Source organism: Pelmatolapia mariae, linkage group LG10_11 (assembly GCF_036321145.2).
Source record: "Pelmatolapia mariae isolate MD_Pm_ZW linkage group LG10_11, Pm_UMD_F_2, whole genome shotgun sequence".
NCBI classification, from domain to species: Eukaryota; Metazoa; Chordata; class Actinopteri; order Cichliformes; family Cichlidae; genus Pelmatolapia; species Pelmatolapia mariae.
The window spans coordinates 41,757,415-41,768,252 of NC_086236.1; the positions used below are offsets into that span (position 1 = coordinate 41,757,415).

The 10,838-nt window shown below is 43.7% G+C and overlaps 3 protein-coding genes across 8 annotated transcripts; 2 read left to right on the forward strand and 1 right to left on the reverse strand.

Moving 5' to 3' along the window:
* Window positions 1–356: 356 nt before the first annotated feature.
* kiaa1143 (KIAA1143 ortholog) lies at window positions 357–3,520 on the reverse strand. Its single transcript, XM_063487069.1, has 3 exons — window positions 3,316–3,520; window positions 2,590–2,740; window positions 357–2,454 (listed from the first exon to the last, which is right to left on the reverse strand). Exons 1-3 carry the CDS (start codon window positions 3,427–3,429, stop codon window positions 2,237–2,239), a joined length of 483 nt encoding a protein of 160 aa, XP_063343139.1. The 5' UTR covers window positions 3,430–3,520; the 3' UTR covers window positions 357–2,236.
* An 81-nt stretch (window positions 3,521–3,601) lies between these two features.
* Window positions 3,602–8,569, forward strand: si:dkey-31c13.1 (uncharacterized protein LOC100002197 homolog). Of its 6 annotated transcripts, XR_010095031.1 has the most exons (11): window positions 3,602–3,928; window positions 4,063–4,247; window positions 4,919–5,029; window positions 5,201–5,341; window positions 5,419–5,655; window positions 5,747–6,122; window positions 6,244–6,479; window positions 7,044–7,219; window positions 7,293–7,441; window positions 7,585–7,732; window positions 7,858–7,968. XR_010095031.1 is itself a non-coding variant. In XM_063487061.1 (10 exons), exons 1-10 carry the CDS (start codon window positions 3,817–3,819, stop codon window positions 8,109–8,111), a joined length of 2,256 nt encoding a protein of 751 aa, XP_063343131.1. In that variant the 5' UTR covers window positions 3,605–3,816; the 3' UTR covers window positions 8,112–8,569. The 6 variants fall into 6 exon arrangements, 5 of the variants coding, with proteins under 5 accessions (XP_063343131.1, XP_063343130.1, XP_063343132.1 ...); XM_063487061.1 differs by having other exon boundaries at window positions 3,605–3,928; window positions 5,419–5,643; window positions 7,293–7,732; window positions 7,858–8,569; XM_063487060.1 differs by having other exon boundaries at window positions 3,606–3,928; window positions 7,293–7,732; window positions 7,858–8,569.
* An 89-nt stretch (window positions 8,570–8,658) lies between these two features.
* On the forward strand, window positions 8,659–10,611 carry LOC134636842 (transmembrane protein 42). Its single transcript, XM_063487068.1, has 3 exons — window positions 8,659–8,896; window positions 9,844–9,990; window positions 10,127–10,611. Exons 1-3 carry the CDS (start codon window positions 8,702–8,704, stop codon window positions 10,268–10,270), a joined length of 486 nt encoding a protein of 161 aa, XP_063343138.1. The 5' UTR covers window positions 8,659–8,701; the 3' UTR covers window positions 10,271–10,611.
* Window positions 10,612–10,838: the final 227 nt, after the last annotated feature.

A 10,838-nucleotide genomic window follows, 5' to 3' on the forward strand; every position in this document is an offset into this window, starting at 1 on the left:
AAACTCAACCCACCTGTTAAAACCTCCTGTCAAGCTTTCCACATGCATAGTTTCACTCCAGGACTGTCTAAGAGCAGCTTTGCACGATTACAGTTCAAAATAAGTTTCCATTGTGTCTTAAAGCAGATTTGGTTCTTCCCCCCGATTGGCTGCCTCTTGCAAAGCTGCTCTTAGACAGTCCTGGAGTGAAACTATGCATGTGGAAAGCTTGACAGGTGGCGTGAGAGGAAGAAGAATTAAGCAATCGGCATCTGAAGAATAGTGAAGGTGTAGATCTGTTCATTCATGACGTGAACACAGGTGGCACTGATGAGGCAACGCACCCACTGACAGTAAAAACAACCAACACAGATTTCTTAATGTTTTTATATCAAAAGTTCACAGGAGTTGTAGCACTGTCAAAAAATACACAATGAAAACTGATGCACACACCAAAAAAAAGATACATCACAACTGCATTGATACAAATGCATCGTTTCTACATGAACTGTTCAGCTCCGCAGTCGAAGCTAGAAAATATTCATACATTCAGTGCATGACTGACTGTATTTAAGATTCTACAATGAGCCCCTGCGTACGGCTGCCAGACACGCACACACCTCATCACACACAACACAAGATTCAAACACAGCAACAAAGATCCAGGCTGATTCAGAATGTGACACAGTGATCCGCAGCACTATGGAACCTGAAGCAAGAACTCACAATACTGTCATATGGGGGCAGTTTAATTTGTAATCACACAGAATTAATTTAATTTCCATTAAACTAGGTGCTCCTGGAATTTTATGACATCCATTTATCAGCTGCTGATGTTCGTTTGTGTCTGATGAAGGGACACATTACATGTAATATTTTAAAAACAAAAAGGCCCCCACTGCTACCAGTACACTAAACTGAAGCTGGACAAATTTAGTTCCCTGCAGCTCTGAGTGTTTTAAATGCAAAAGCAGACCCGCTTCCGATGATCTTATATTTTTCTTTGGGATTTGCTTTGTGGAGAGCACTGCCGAGCGGCTCCTGCAGCTGAATTAATGATTTTTCTAAATTAAAATTCACAAGCAGCTCCCGCTGTGACTTTGATTAGAAGTATAACAAAAAAATAATTAAGGAAAGCTGCATCAAATGAAAATTTCAGGCAAACCGAATCTGCTGGAATTCATTAGCACTGATTCTTTGAAACAGAAAAGCTCTCTGCGTGCTGCTGTTTCAATTATTTACACTGGGCTTGAAGGGTGGGGTGGGGGGCACACTGTACAACTGATTTTCCACTAATTAGTCCTGGTCCTATGACCACAGCTATACAATAGTGATTGGATCTATAGCACAGCACACAGTTAAGGTTATTTATGGCTGCAAATGCAGGAGAAATTTACACCTGAAAACATGTAGATGAGCTGGTTTCAGAATCCGTGCAGTTCACAGAGACACTGCTTCAACTACCTGCCTGTGGTGTGTGAAAGAGCTACACTGAGGTAAAGCCGTACGGTGATGTGCGTCTTCACTCATCAACTCCAGAATCAAGCAGGAGCTGGTTTACATCAGCCCGGTTCTCTCTGCTTGTGTTTGAGACATTTATAAACTTTGAGGTGTGAAAATATGAATTCTTGTCCCACAGCCATGACTTTAGTCCCCTGAGAACTAAACCACCTTAAAAGTTCATATTTGTCCTCACAGAACACACACGAGAACATGCAAACTAAAATGTTAAAACAACAAAGTCACAGGGCTGGAAAAGAGCAAACCCCAAGTTCTACAAAGTGACACGAGTCAACACAGTCTGGTAGCTGTAACCAGGGAAACGTCCTGCTAACATGTCAGAGTGGGCTTTCACACAGCAGCTGAACCAACTCCCCTCTTATCAGTAACACAGTACTGTATAAATGTCCTTGTGTAGTTTCTGACCCTGACATGGATGCAGGATAAAGTTACACTAACAGAAGTATAACCTCATCTTCTTTGATGCATGTTCATTTTTCCCCCTCGGCTTCACTGTTTCTGCTCAGACTGTTAAATGAATCAGAATCATCCCTGTAGTCAGACGGAGACGACTCGGAATAAATTCAGTTTGTGCCAGCTGATTTTTATGCTTTACTAAAAATGTATGAATCTATATGTCATGTATGATATGCAAAAACAGTAGCACTGTCCTTTAAAACGAATGGACAGGCTGAACCATGTCTTATATTCAGTACAATGTTCCTGTTTCCTGACAGCCTACTCTCACCACTTCCATTCAGTCCTCCTCCTCCTCATCCCCTCCAAATGACAGGAGGCTGCTATTTTTAACTTTCTTTCCAGATGCCTCCTTTTTCTCCTCCTCCTCCTTTTCCTTGTCCCCTCCACTGCTCTTCTTCTTTTTGCTGGAGCTAGCACCGATGCCCTGGAATTTATCTGAGGAAGAGCGCTTGGCTGGTTTCTTGAAAAGGATTTTACCGTCAGGAGGCTGACCATCTGCGGAGCAGACGGAGGTATGTATGTGCAGGATTGCAAACACAGGGTTTTATGTTAACATGCTGTATACAGTGCATACATATGTAAATATTTTCTTACTCCTGGTGTAATTAAATCATTGAACTGGACTCTCACCTTTCTCTGAGCTGCCTCCAGCCTGTATTTCATCCTTCATCTTCTTCACCTCCTCTGCAGTCAGGTCTCCACTTTTAAGGACCACGACCTGAGGCAACTCGTCCTCTCGATCGCTGCCGCTGTCGTCATCCAGTGTTGGCATCACCTGACGCTGAGATAGCAAACAGACCGTTAGCCTGTGTGAGAAGTGTTTTAAAATCCTGCATTCACTGTGAATGACGGTGCCGAGGTTTCTTATTTCAGTGATAATCATTTCATCAGCAGCCCGACACTCAAACTAAAATCAGGAACCTGTACTTCAGAGTCATGATTCAAGTCCTGGCGGTTTTTTTTTTTTTTAAATACAACTTCATAAAAAAAAAAAAACAACAACAACAAAAAAAAAAACAAACCCATTCATGAAAAGCCATGGCTTTCTGTTGTATAATACATAAATTCAGTTGTAGAACGCCTGCGCAGTCACAGCTGAACGCTGCAGCGCAGTTCGAAACTGCTCTGATGGTCCGGAGCAACAGCTGTAGCTCGTGCGGCCTCACTGCTCAATTCAGTGAATGGGGCCCTCCATTGAATTATGATTCAGAGCATTTATTCTTCCTTATATGAACACCATGCACCTGCGCTCAGAAACAAACGTCGCAAAGTGTAGCTGTCACACAAATCAAAGAGATAATGGTTTGGTAGGCCCGGGGCAGCTAACTGGCACGGCTAACCCAACCGCGTAGTTACCTTAGTGTCGACATTCGGTCCCTCTTTGTACCCCACATCGCTCTTAAACTTCTTGAGAAAGGACGGCTCCGCCGGCTTCACCCATGCTACTCCGCGGCCCTTATTTTTATTCATGGCAAAGAAGCAAAACAAGACAAACAGCCAACGAATGCAGACTGCAGACCCGAACAACTTCCGGCTAGCACGGACTTATCAAAACATTGAAACCGTCACTAAAACGCGCCGCGTCACGTGACTTCAGGAGCTACTGTCATTGGTGGATTTGGGAACGTTGACGCCACAGCGCTGCTTGGTGCTACATTGGATCTGCACAAGGGACGATAAGCTGTCGTTCACTCACAGAAATGATGATTCAAAGCGAAACATCGCAGAAAAACTAAACCGATGAATGTCCTCCACATAAAGCAGCAACTCGCCCTATTTAACTTGAAGAAGGAAACTCTCCGCTGTGACTGCTCGTAGCGCCGTTAGCCGTGTGAGCATGAAAAGTTAAGCATTAGCATGAGACAGTTTGAGAACTCTGCCGATCTGGACTCTTTTATTAAAGAACTGGAGGAAGAGTCTCAGACTAAGTTTATCACCTTTTCCGTGGACCGCCATTATAATGACAAAGGTAACGAAATGGAGAGTGACTGCTAGCTGGACAGCAGAGCCGTAAACACTGCTCCCTGCTATGGTTCAGTAGTGAGTGGGTCGGTTAACGCCAGGGTCTTATCATCAGGTCATGTGCTTGTATTTGTCACACAGATTGGCATCCTTTGCCCGGAAACCGCGTCTACTGGCAGTGGGCTGGGGGCTCTGGGATGCCAGCCATTGAATTCACCGGAGTCCCATTTATGTTTGTGGGCTCTAAAAGGCTCGTCTGCCATCAGGGCAAAGACCTCGCCGTAGCTCAGAAGCAGAGATATGCCGAGGAAAAGGCAAAAAAGACGGTGATTTCACTGCACGTTCAACACACACACGGAGACTGGCTGGTGATGCGAGGAGCCGAGGGATTGGTTGTTTCGCTGCCAGGCAACCGATGACGCTGCAGCCTTGGAGAAAAAGGCGCGCAGAGTAGACGAGTTGGGAGTAGTGCTGTGGGATACTGAAATTTGTGTATCAATCCAATACTAAGTAAATACAGGACCAATAGTGACAACACTTTAAACCTATAAAAGGCAGCTTATGTAGTGGAGAGCATTGCGTCATGATTTATCAGACGAATCATCATTAATGTCCAATTTCTGAACACAATTTAATGGCCTATAAGTCCGTGTGGTTTTTACTTTTCCACAACAAAACACACCTTTTAGTTTTTCATGTATTTTGAAATTGGGGCTTTCTGGAGACCTTGGATGTGCCTGTCTCTAAAGCACTTTGGATCAACTACTGTCATTTAAAGGTGCTATAGGCTTGGATGGCATGAATATTATCAATATTAGGATCAATCTGCTCACTTCTAATGGACAGCAGTGAACCACAGCTACTAAGAAAGGCGCACTACTCCACCTGTTTCTCAGTGTTTGATTTGAGTATGCTTAGATGTTCTGCTCAAGTTAGCTAATCTTGACATGAATTATTGAATTAATTATTTAACTGATTTCTTTCCCATAATCCACAGATGATGGACCACACTTTAGTTAGGAACAAATCAAACTCGCAGTCTACTAAAAAGGTGGGATGCCCAGCAGCCATATCAATCAGCAAGATCGCAACATTCCCTAAATTCAAGGTAAGTGGAAATGTTGGCTCTCCTACAGGAATGTGACCTTTAAGCATAGACAGCTGAATTTAAAGGAGAAAGGCATGGAGTACGAGTTTAGGACTCAGACTAAATCATTTTGTTTTGGCACATGTTTCTCTCCATGATCACCACTCTGATTTCTATCTGCATGCATGTTAGTTGGAAGAAGACAGGGAGAGGAGTAAGAAGGCAGCCTCCAAGATGCTGAGAGAGGCTTTGGAGAGAGATCCAGTTGTGTGGGGAACATGCTATGTTGTTACACAGCCAAGTGCGCATGCTGGGCACGCAATGGGAGAAATGGTAACGAACAACAGTCTCCTCACAAAGGACAAAAATCTGTGTTTCCATGTGAAACTACAAGTGTGCTATATTTAAAGGAGCCTGTGGACGCAAGAGTGGAGCAGCAGGTGGTGGAGCTCAGAAAGCAGGGCGTGAGGAAGGTCAGCGAGCTGAAGCGTCATCTTGCTCAGTTTGTAACAGCCGAGCTTTTTAAGGGAGCTAGCCCACCCCCTGCATCCAGGCGCCGGTACTACCCCTCAGAGAAGGACCTCCGAAATATAATGGCTAAGGTGAAGGACCAGGCTCGGCACAGAATTGATCAGGTGAACCTGAAAGTGAGCGGCGCCTTTATCATTCCTGTTTGGGTAAAACACCAGCATGTGACTAGTCCGTATAAAAAAGAAAAAAAGATTGTATTTGTTGCAGGGCTTGTTTGAAGAATGGTGTGCTGCTACACCTGAGGACAAGTTCCATCTGCGCCTCCGTACAGAGGACGCCTCCTTCCTCTTCTGTCATCAAACGTTGTGGCAGATGAGGCTGCTGCGCCTGTATGGGGCAGATGTCTGCGTGTTCGATGCCGCCTACAGAACAATCCGCTACCCTCTGCCCCTGTGCTTCTTGTGCGTCCGCACTAATGTGTGCTACTCCGTTGTGGGAGTGATGGTACTCCAAGAAGAAACAACAGAAGCCATCAAAGAGGGTCTGGAAGTGTTCAAGTGTTGGAACGCAGACTGGAGGCCAGCAAGCTTTATGGTCGATTGCAACGCTGCCGAAATCCAAGCTGTTGAGTCTGTGTTTGAAGGTACGGTGAGCTAAAATGAAAACAAAGTGATCACTGTGGATTTTTACTCTTTTTATACATCTTGGTGTTATGATTATATATCAGTGTGCTCTCTATTCAGTATCTTTCTATCTCTGTGCAGGCACCAAAGCGCTGCTCAGTGACTTTCACAGGGAGAAGGCATGGGACGAATGGATACAGAAGGAGCATCGAGTGGCTGACAAAGGAGATGCTCTTACAAAGCTGAAAGCGATAGCCAGCTCACTCACTACAGAGCAGTACGAGGAGGCAGTGAAGGCCCTGATGGCCAGTCACACCTGGGAACAAAATCCTGCGTTTCAGAGCTGGTTTTCAGACACGTGGTTGTCCAAAGCAAAGGTAAGCATCTGAGAAAAAAGCAGCTCCTGCACAGAGACATTTGAAAGAAAATGGGACAAAAGAAGTTGCAAAGAAAAGAGGTTTGCTATTTCGTGAAACACTAACATAAAATTAGAAAAAAAAATTGGGGATTTCATCAACTATGATACATTATATCATTAAAATAAATCGTGTCAAGTTTAAAAGCCTGCCTCTGTTGGGGGGTTGGGTGGCCTGAACACAGCAACATGGGTGACTTGCTTATGTGTGACAGTCACATTAATGCTGAAGAATACAGCACAAGCCACTACCTTCCAGATTATATCCCTTTAAAGTAAAGTGTGGCTTATTTAAAGCTGCAGTGAGTAAAATCTCATCACTAGATGGTGGTAGATATTGAAATATATATGTTATATACATTTTTAAAAGGTTAAATGGTCATATATAGTTTGAAAGGGTTACTTGTGATCTTTAAGTTAAGATTAACCTATATGTGGCCTGTGCCAGGTGATAAAGCAGCCTGGCTTCAAACAGCTGAAATTCTATCGCCACAACAAACCCTCGCTATATCTTGCTTTGTTTAAGAGATGGGTGTCTGCCTTCAAAGAAGAGACACTGAATATAGCCATCATCACAAACCATGAGACTGAACACCAGAATAAATTGTTCAAGCACCAATACCTGGAGGACTACAGGGACCGGACATTATCTGAAATGCTGGACATCGTGACACATGTGTACATCCCTGAACTGCGGAGGACGTAAGTTTTCCATTTGCACAAGCTTCTCTTCAGTGTGCACGTCATGTCAGCAAAAATAATGTTTCTCTTTCAGGTACATTGAAGCTAATGTGAGGTCATACAGACAGTATGACTCCAGTGTCCCTCCTTTCCTGTGGGACAGACCCGCAGATGTCATTCAACACATCACGAGCTGCATGGACAGCTCTCTCTCTGAGGGACATGTGGTCAAGCTGGGCGACGGTGTGTTCAGAGTGAAGAGCGAGACACAGGAGGACCAGTCTTATGAACTGGCATTTGGGTCAGATGACAGCTTGCCCTCCTGTCAGTGTGATGACTGGAGGCGGTACAAGTTGCCATGCAAACATTTCTGTGCTGTCTTCCAGAAGGTCCCTGGCTGGACGTGGCAGCAGTTATCCCTGAAATACAGGGAACACCCGCTTCTTAACCTGGATGCCACGTGTTGCTCCATGACCCCAGACTCAGTGGACGAGTGGGGCACGGAGGTAGTCAGTGAGCCAGTAACCTGCAAGGGTAAGGTTTATCTGCAACATGAGAGAAGAACTTCATAAAAGTTACTGTCTTACCCGCACAATCATTAACCTGTAATCTCAAATTTTAGGGAGTGCAAATTTGTCTTAGTGTATCTTTCTTTGCAGACACACAGGTGACCTCTGACTGTGACAGTCCACCACGCAAGCGAGTGAGCAAGTCATATCTGAGGAAGAAATGTGTCAACCTCACCAAACAACTCATGGACAGAATATATACCACTGAAAGCCAAGACACACTTGAGGAACTTTCTGAGACGTTAGGCAGGCTGGTGAAGGGGCTCACACCTGTGTTTGGAAGTGAGGATGGTATGCTTCATCTGGAAGCAAAGCGGGTCAGAGTTTCCAGCTGCACAGACTGAGGGTGAAACCCACAAAGTGGCTGGCCTCTAAATCATCAGAACCCTCCCGGAGCCGCGCGATTTTTTCGAACGCTCACTACGTCATCAGGTTCCCGGAAAGGAAACAACCAATTACAACAAAGCAGCTACAGTCAAGATGGCGAAGGCATGATATGGAAAAAGCACTTCAGCTTCACAATAAAACCAAAGTAGTTTTAATCAAAAACTGTGTCTCCATGAATAATGACATTATCCATGGAGAGTAGTTTCTTTACTTATTTAAAATAAATCCTAGCGGAGTCCGATGACATCACCACTGAAGCTGTTAGGTCACCACTGAGCAAAGTAACAACTGACGAGCATTTATATGAGGAGCCATTAGGATGTTAATGCGCAATCTATACCTGCAAGAAATGTAAGATTTTCGGATGACAGTGACAGAGTGTACTTTACTGTATAAATAAATTAGTGAAAAACCAGGCCTTTGTATTGTGTGTCCTGTTGTGTAGTGACGTATGGAGGAAGCTGCCATACAAGCTTTTATTGTGAAATTTTCGTCTACCTGTTCACATCCTTTAACTCAGGCTTGACTGCGGTCTGAAAGGATTAACATGGAGCCCTCTAACAACCAGCCGAGTTCGGGAATGTTTTCAGGGTCCTTTTATGCGTTATTAGCGGGCTTTTTGGCAGCTACTGCCTCTCTGTCAGCTAAGCTGTCGCTCGGTGCGAGCTACCTGAGAGAGATGTGTGAGACGCGGCTGAGCGACTGGAATCAAACACCTGGTGGAAGTGCAGCCTGTGACTGGGTGACACTGACTCTCTGACATCTTTCTGTTTTTGTATTTCTACAAATATCTCATTTCATTGGCATGGTTACACACACACACACACACACGTCTTTCACAGCAGAAAAGCGCCATACAGTTATCAGACACTTATTACTGTTCGTACGAGTTCGGGTTACTCGAAACATTCGAGGAAGGTGTTTTGTTTGTTTGTTTTTTACACATATCCTTGTTCAGAAATTATTCTAAAAGTCCTCTGATCATAATACCTCTTCCACTGAATTTATTAAAGAGTTTTCTCGTTTCCGACTACTGCCACTCTATTTCCGAATCCAAACAAAGATGGCAGCCAGCCGGTGTTACGCCGGTAGAAAACACTAACAACTTGGAGGAGTAGTAATATTCATGCAAGTGATCAAAAGCCTCTTAAAGCCTCCATAAAATACCTTAAAAACATTTAATTACTGTGTACTTAAAGGTTAGCTCTGTGACTTAAATGAATGTTAATACAAGACGAGCACAAACTGTTGCCGATTAATAATAAATTAATTCATTAATGATGCAAGCTTTTAGTTTTGTTCTCAGTAACTTGTACTGCATCTAGCTGTAAAACATAAGCCAAACAGGTGTTAGTATTGTCATTAATTAGGGCGTGTGCCGGTACATAGTCAAAATTAATGTGATTAGTAACAGCTGTATGATTGTTTTTCTGTATCTAACTGTGGTGGTGGTTTAAAGTTTTTGGTGATTAAACAGGCATGTTTGTCAAAGTTTAGGCTGTGAGGTAAAAAGTATATGTTCTTCCTGGGCATGCATAATTGGAAATGGAGAAACACTGTTTAGGTAGGGAATCTGAACTAAGGTTCTGCACTCATTAGTTCTGGTATTTAGCCAAGTTTCCGTGACATTTTTGCTGCAGAGGGTAAAGTTATGTTTTCGTGTGTGTCTTGCTATACCTTGGCCTACAGCTCCACATCCCCCTGCGGCTGCTGTGCGGCGGCCTGCTATTCACCTGTAATGCAGTCATGTGGACCACCTTCTCCAAGGCACTCCGCCATTCCACCTCTACAGCCAGGGCCACTGTCACGACCACTGCATCCAACTTCATTTCCTCTGTAAGCTCTCTACATAGGCTGAACTAATTTGATTTTTCACAACACTATAACAATAAAAGGGGAACATTTTGACTTTGCATTCAACATTCAGATTACTGTTTTATATTTATAGTGAATGTGTTCTTCTTCTGTCCAGGGACTGCTAGGGAGGCTCTTCTTTGGAGAGACCCATGCAACTCTGTGGTGGGCAGGCATCTCTCTCACTCTGTGTGGACTGCTGATGCTTCATGGTTCAGCACCTCAGACACACCCACAGGAAGCAGACAAGAAGGACAAGTAATGCATGTTGGAGTTGTTCCAAGTGTGCAGCCTCAAGCAGCCTTAAAACTGTTGACTGCAAAGAGCAGTTCTGGCAGGTTCTCCGCCTGCAGAATTGACTGATGTATACTTTTTAAGAGTTCTTCCTATATGACGAACAACAACTGCCTTTTTATGGACTTTCAACTGAATTCTGATGCTTTAAGAAAATGAGGGGTTCCCTGGGACTTGCACAAAATCAAAAAAACCCTCATATTATTTTTTTTGTACCTGTGTGGAAGTTGATTTTTTTAAATGTGTGATGTATGTATTACAAACCACACTGTGACTTGCTCTGCATTGGAATACGGAGTGGAAATGAATATTTTTATAAATAAAATGGAAGTCGAACAAATGAGGGCACTTAAATACCACATTTTGTGCAGAAGAATAGCCATCTCACAACCATGCTAAATTTACTCTAAAGAATTGAGAATGATTAGAAAGTCAATTGATTTGAGTTTGGCACCACCTTGTGGTACTTTTAGGGATAGCACCGGAGAAGACTGCACGCCCAGAAAATTGAGGAAACGTTTTCTCCACTTTCACCA

Bases quoted from the DNA above. Each gene is read 5' to 3' on its own strand.
- kiaa1143 (XM_063487069.1), bottom strand. From the start codon at position 3,429: ATGAATAAAAATAAGGGCCGCGGAGTAGCATGGGTGAAGCCGGCGGAG. The intron at 2,741-3,315 runs GTAACTACGCGG...TTGCTATCTCAG, and splicing joins GACCGAATGTCGACACTAAG to CGTCAGGTGATGCCAACACT. The intron at 2,455-2,589 runs GTGAGAGTCCAG...TCTGCTCCGCAG, and splicing joins TGGAGGCAGCTCAGAGAAAG to ATGGTCAGCCTCCTGACGGT.
- si:dkey-31c13.1 (XM_063487060.1), top strand. From the start codon at position 3,817: ATGAGACAGTTTGAGAACTCTGCCGATCTGGACTCTTTTATTAAAGAA. The intron at 5,342-5,418 runs GTAACGAACAAC...CTATATTTAAAG, and splicing joins GGCACGCAATGGGAGAAATG to GAGCCTGTGGACGCAAGAGT. The intron at 7,733-7,857 runs GTAAGGTTTATC...CTTTCTTTGCAG, and splicing joins TGAGCCAGTAACCTGCAAGG to ACACACAGGTGACCTCTGAC.
- LOC134636842 (XM_063487068.1), top strand. From the start codon at position 8,702: ATGGAGCCCTCTAACAACCAGCCGAGTTCGGGAATGTTTTCAGGGTCC. The intron at 8,897-9,843 runs GTGACACTGACT...CTTGGCCTACAG, and splicing joins GAAGTGCAGCCTGTGACTGG to CTCCACATCCCCCTGCGGCT. The intron at 9,991-10,126 runs GTAAGCTCTCTA...TCTTCTGTCCAG, and splicing joins CATCCAACTTCATTTCCTCT to GGACTGCTAGGGAGGCTCTT.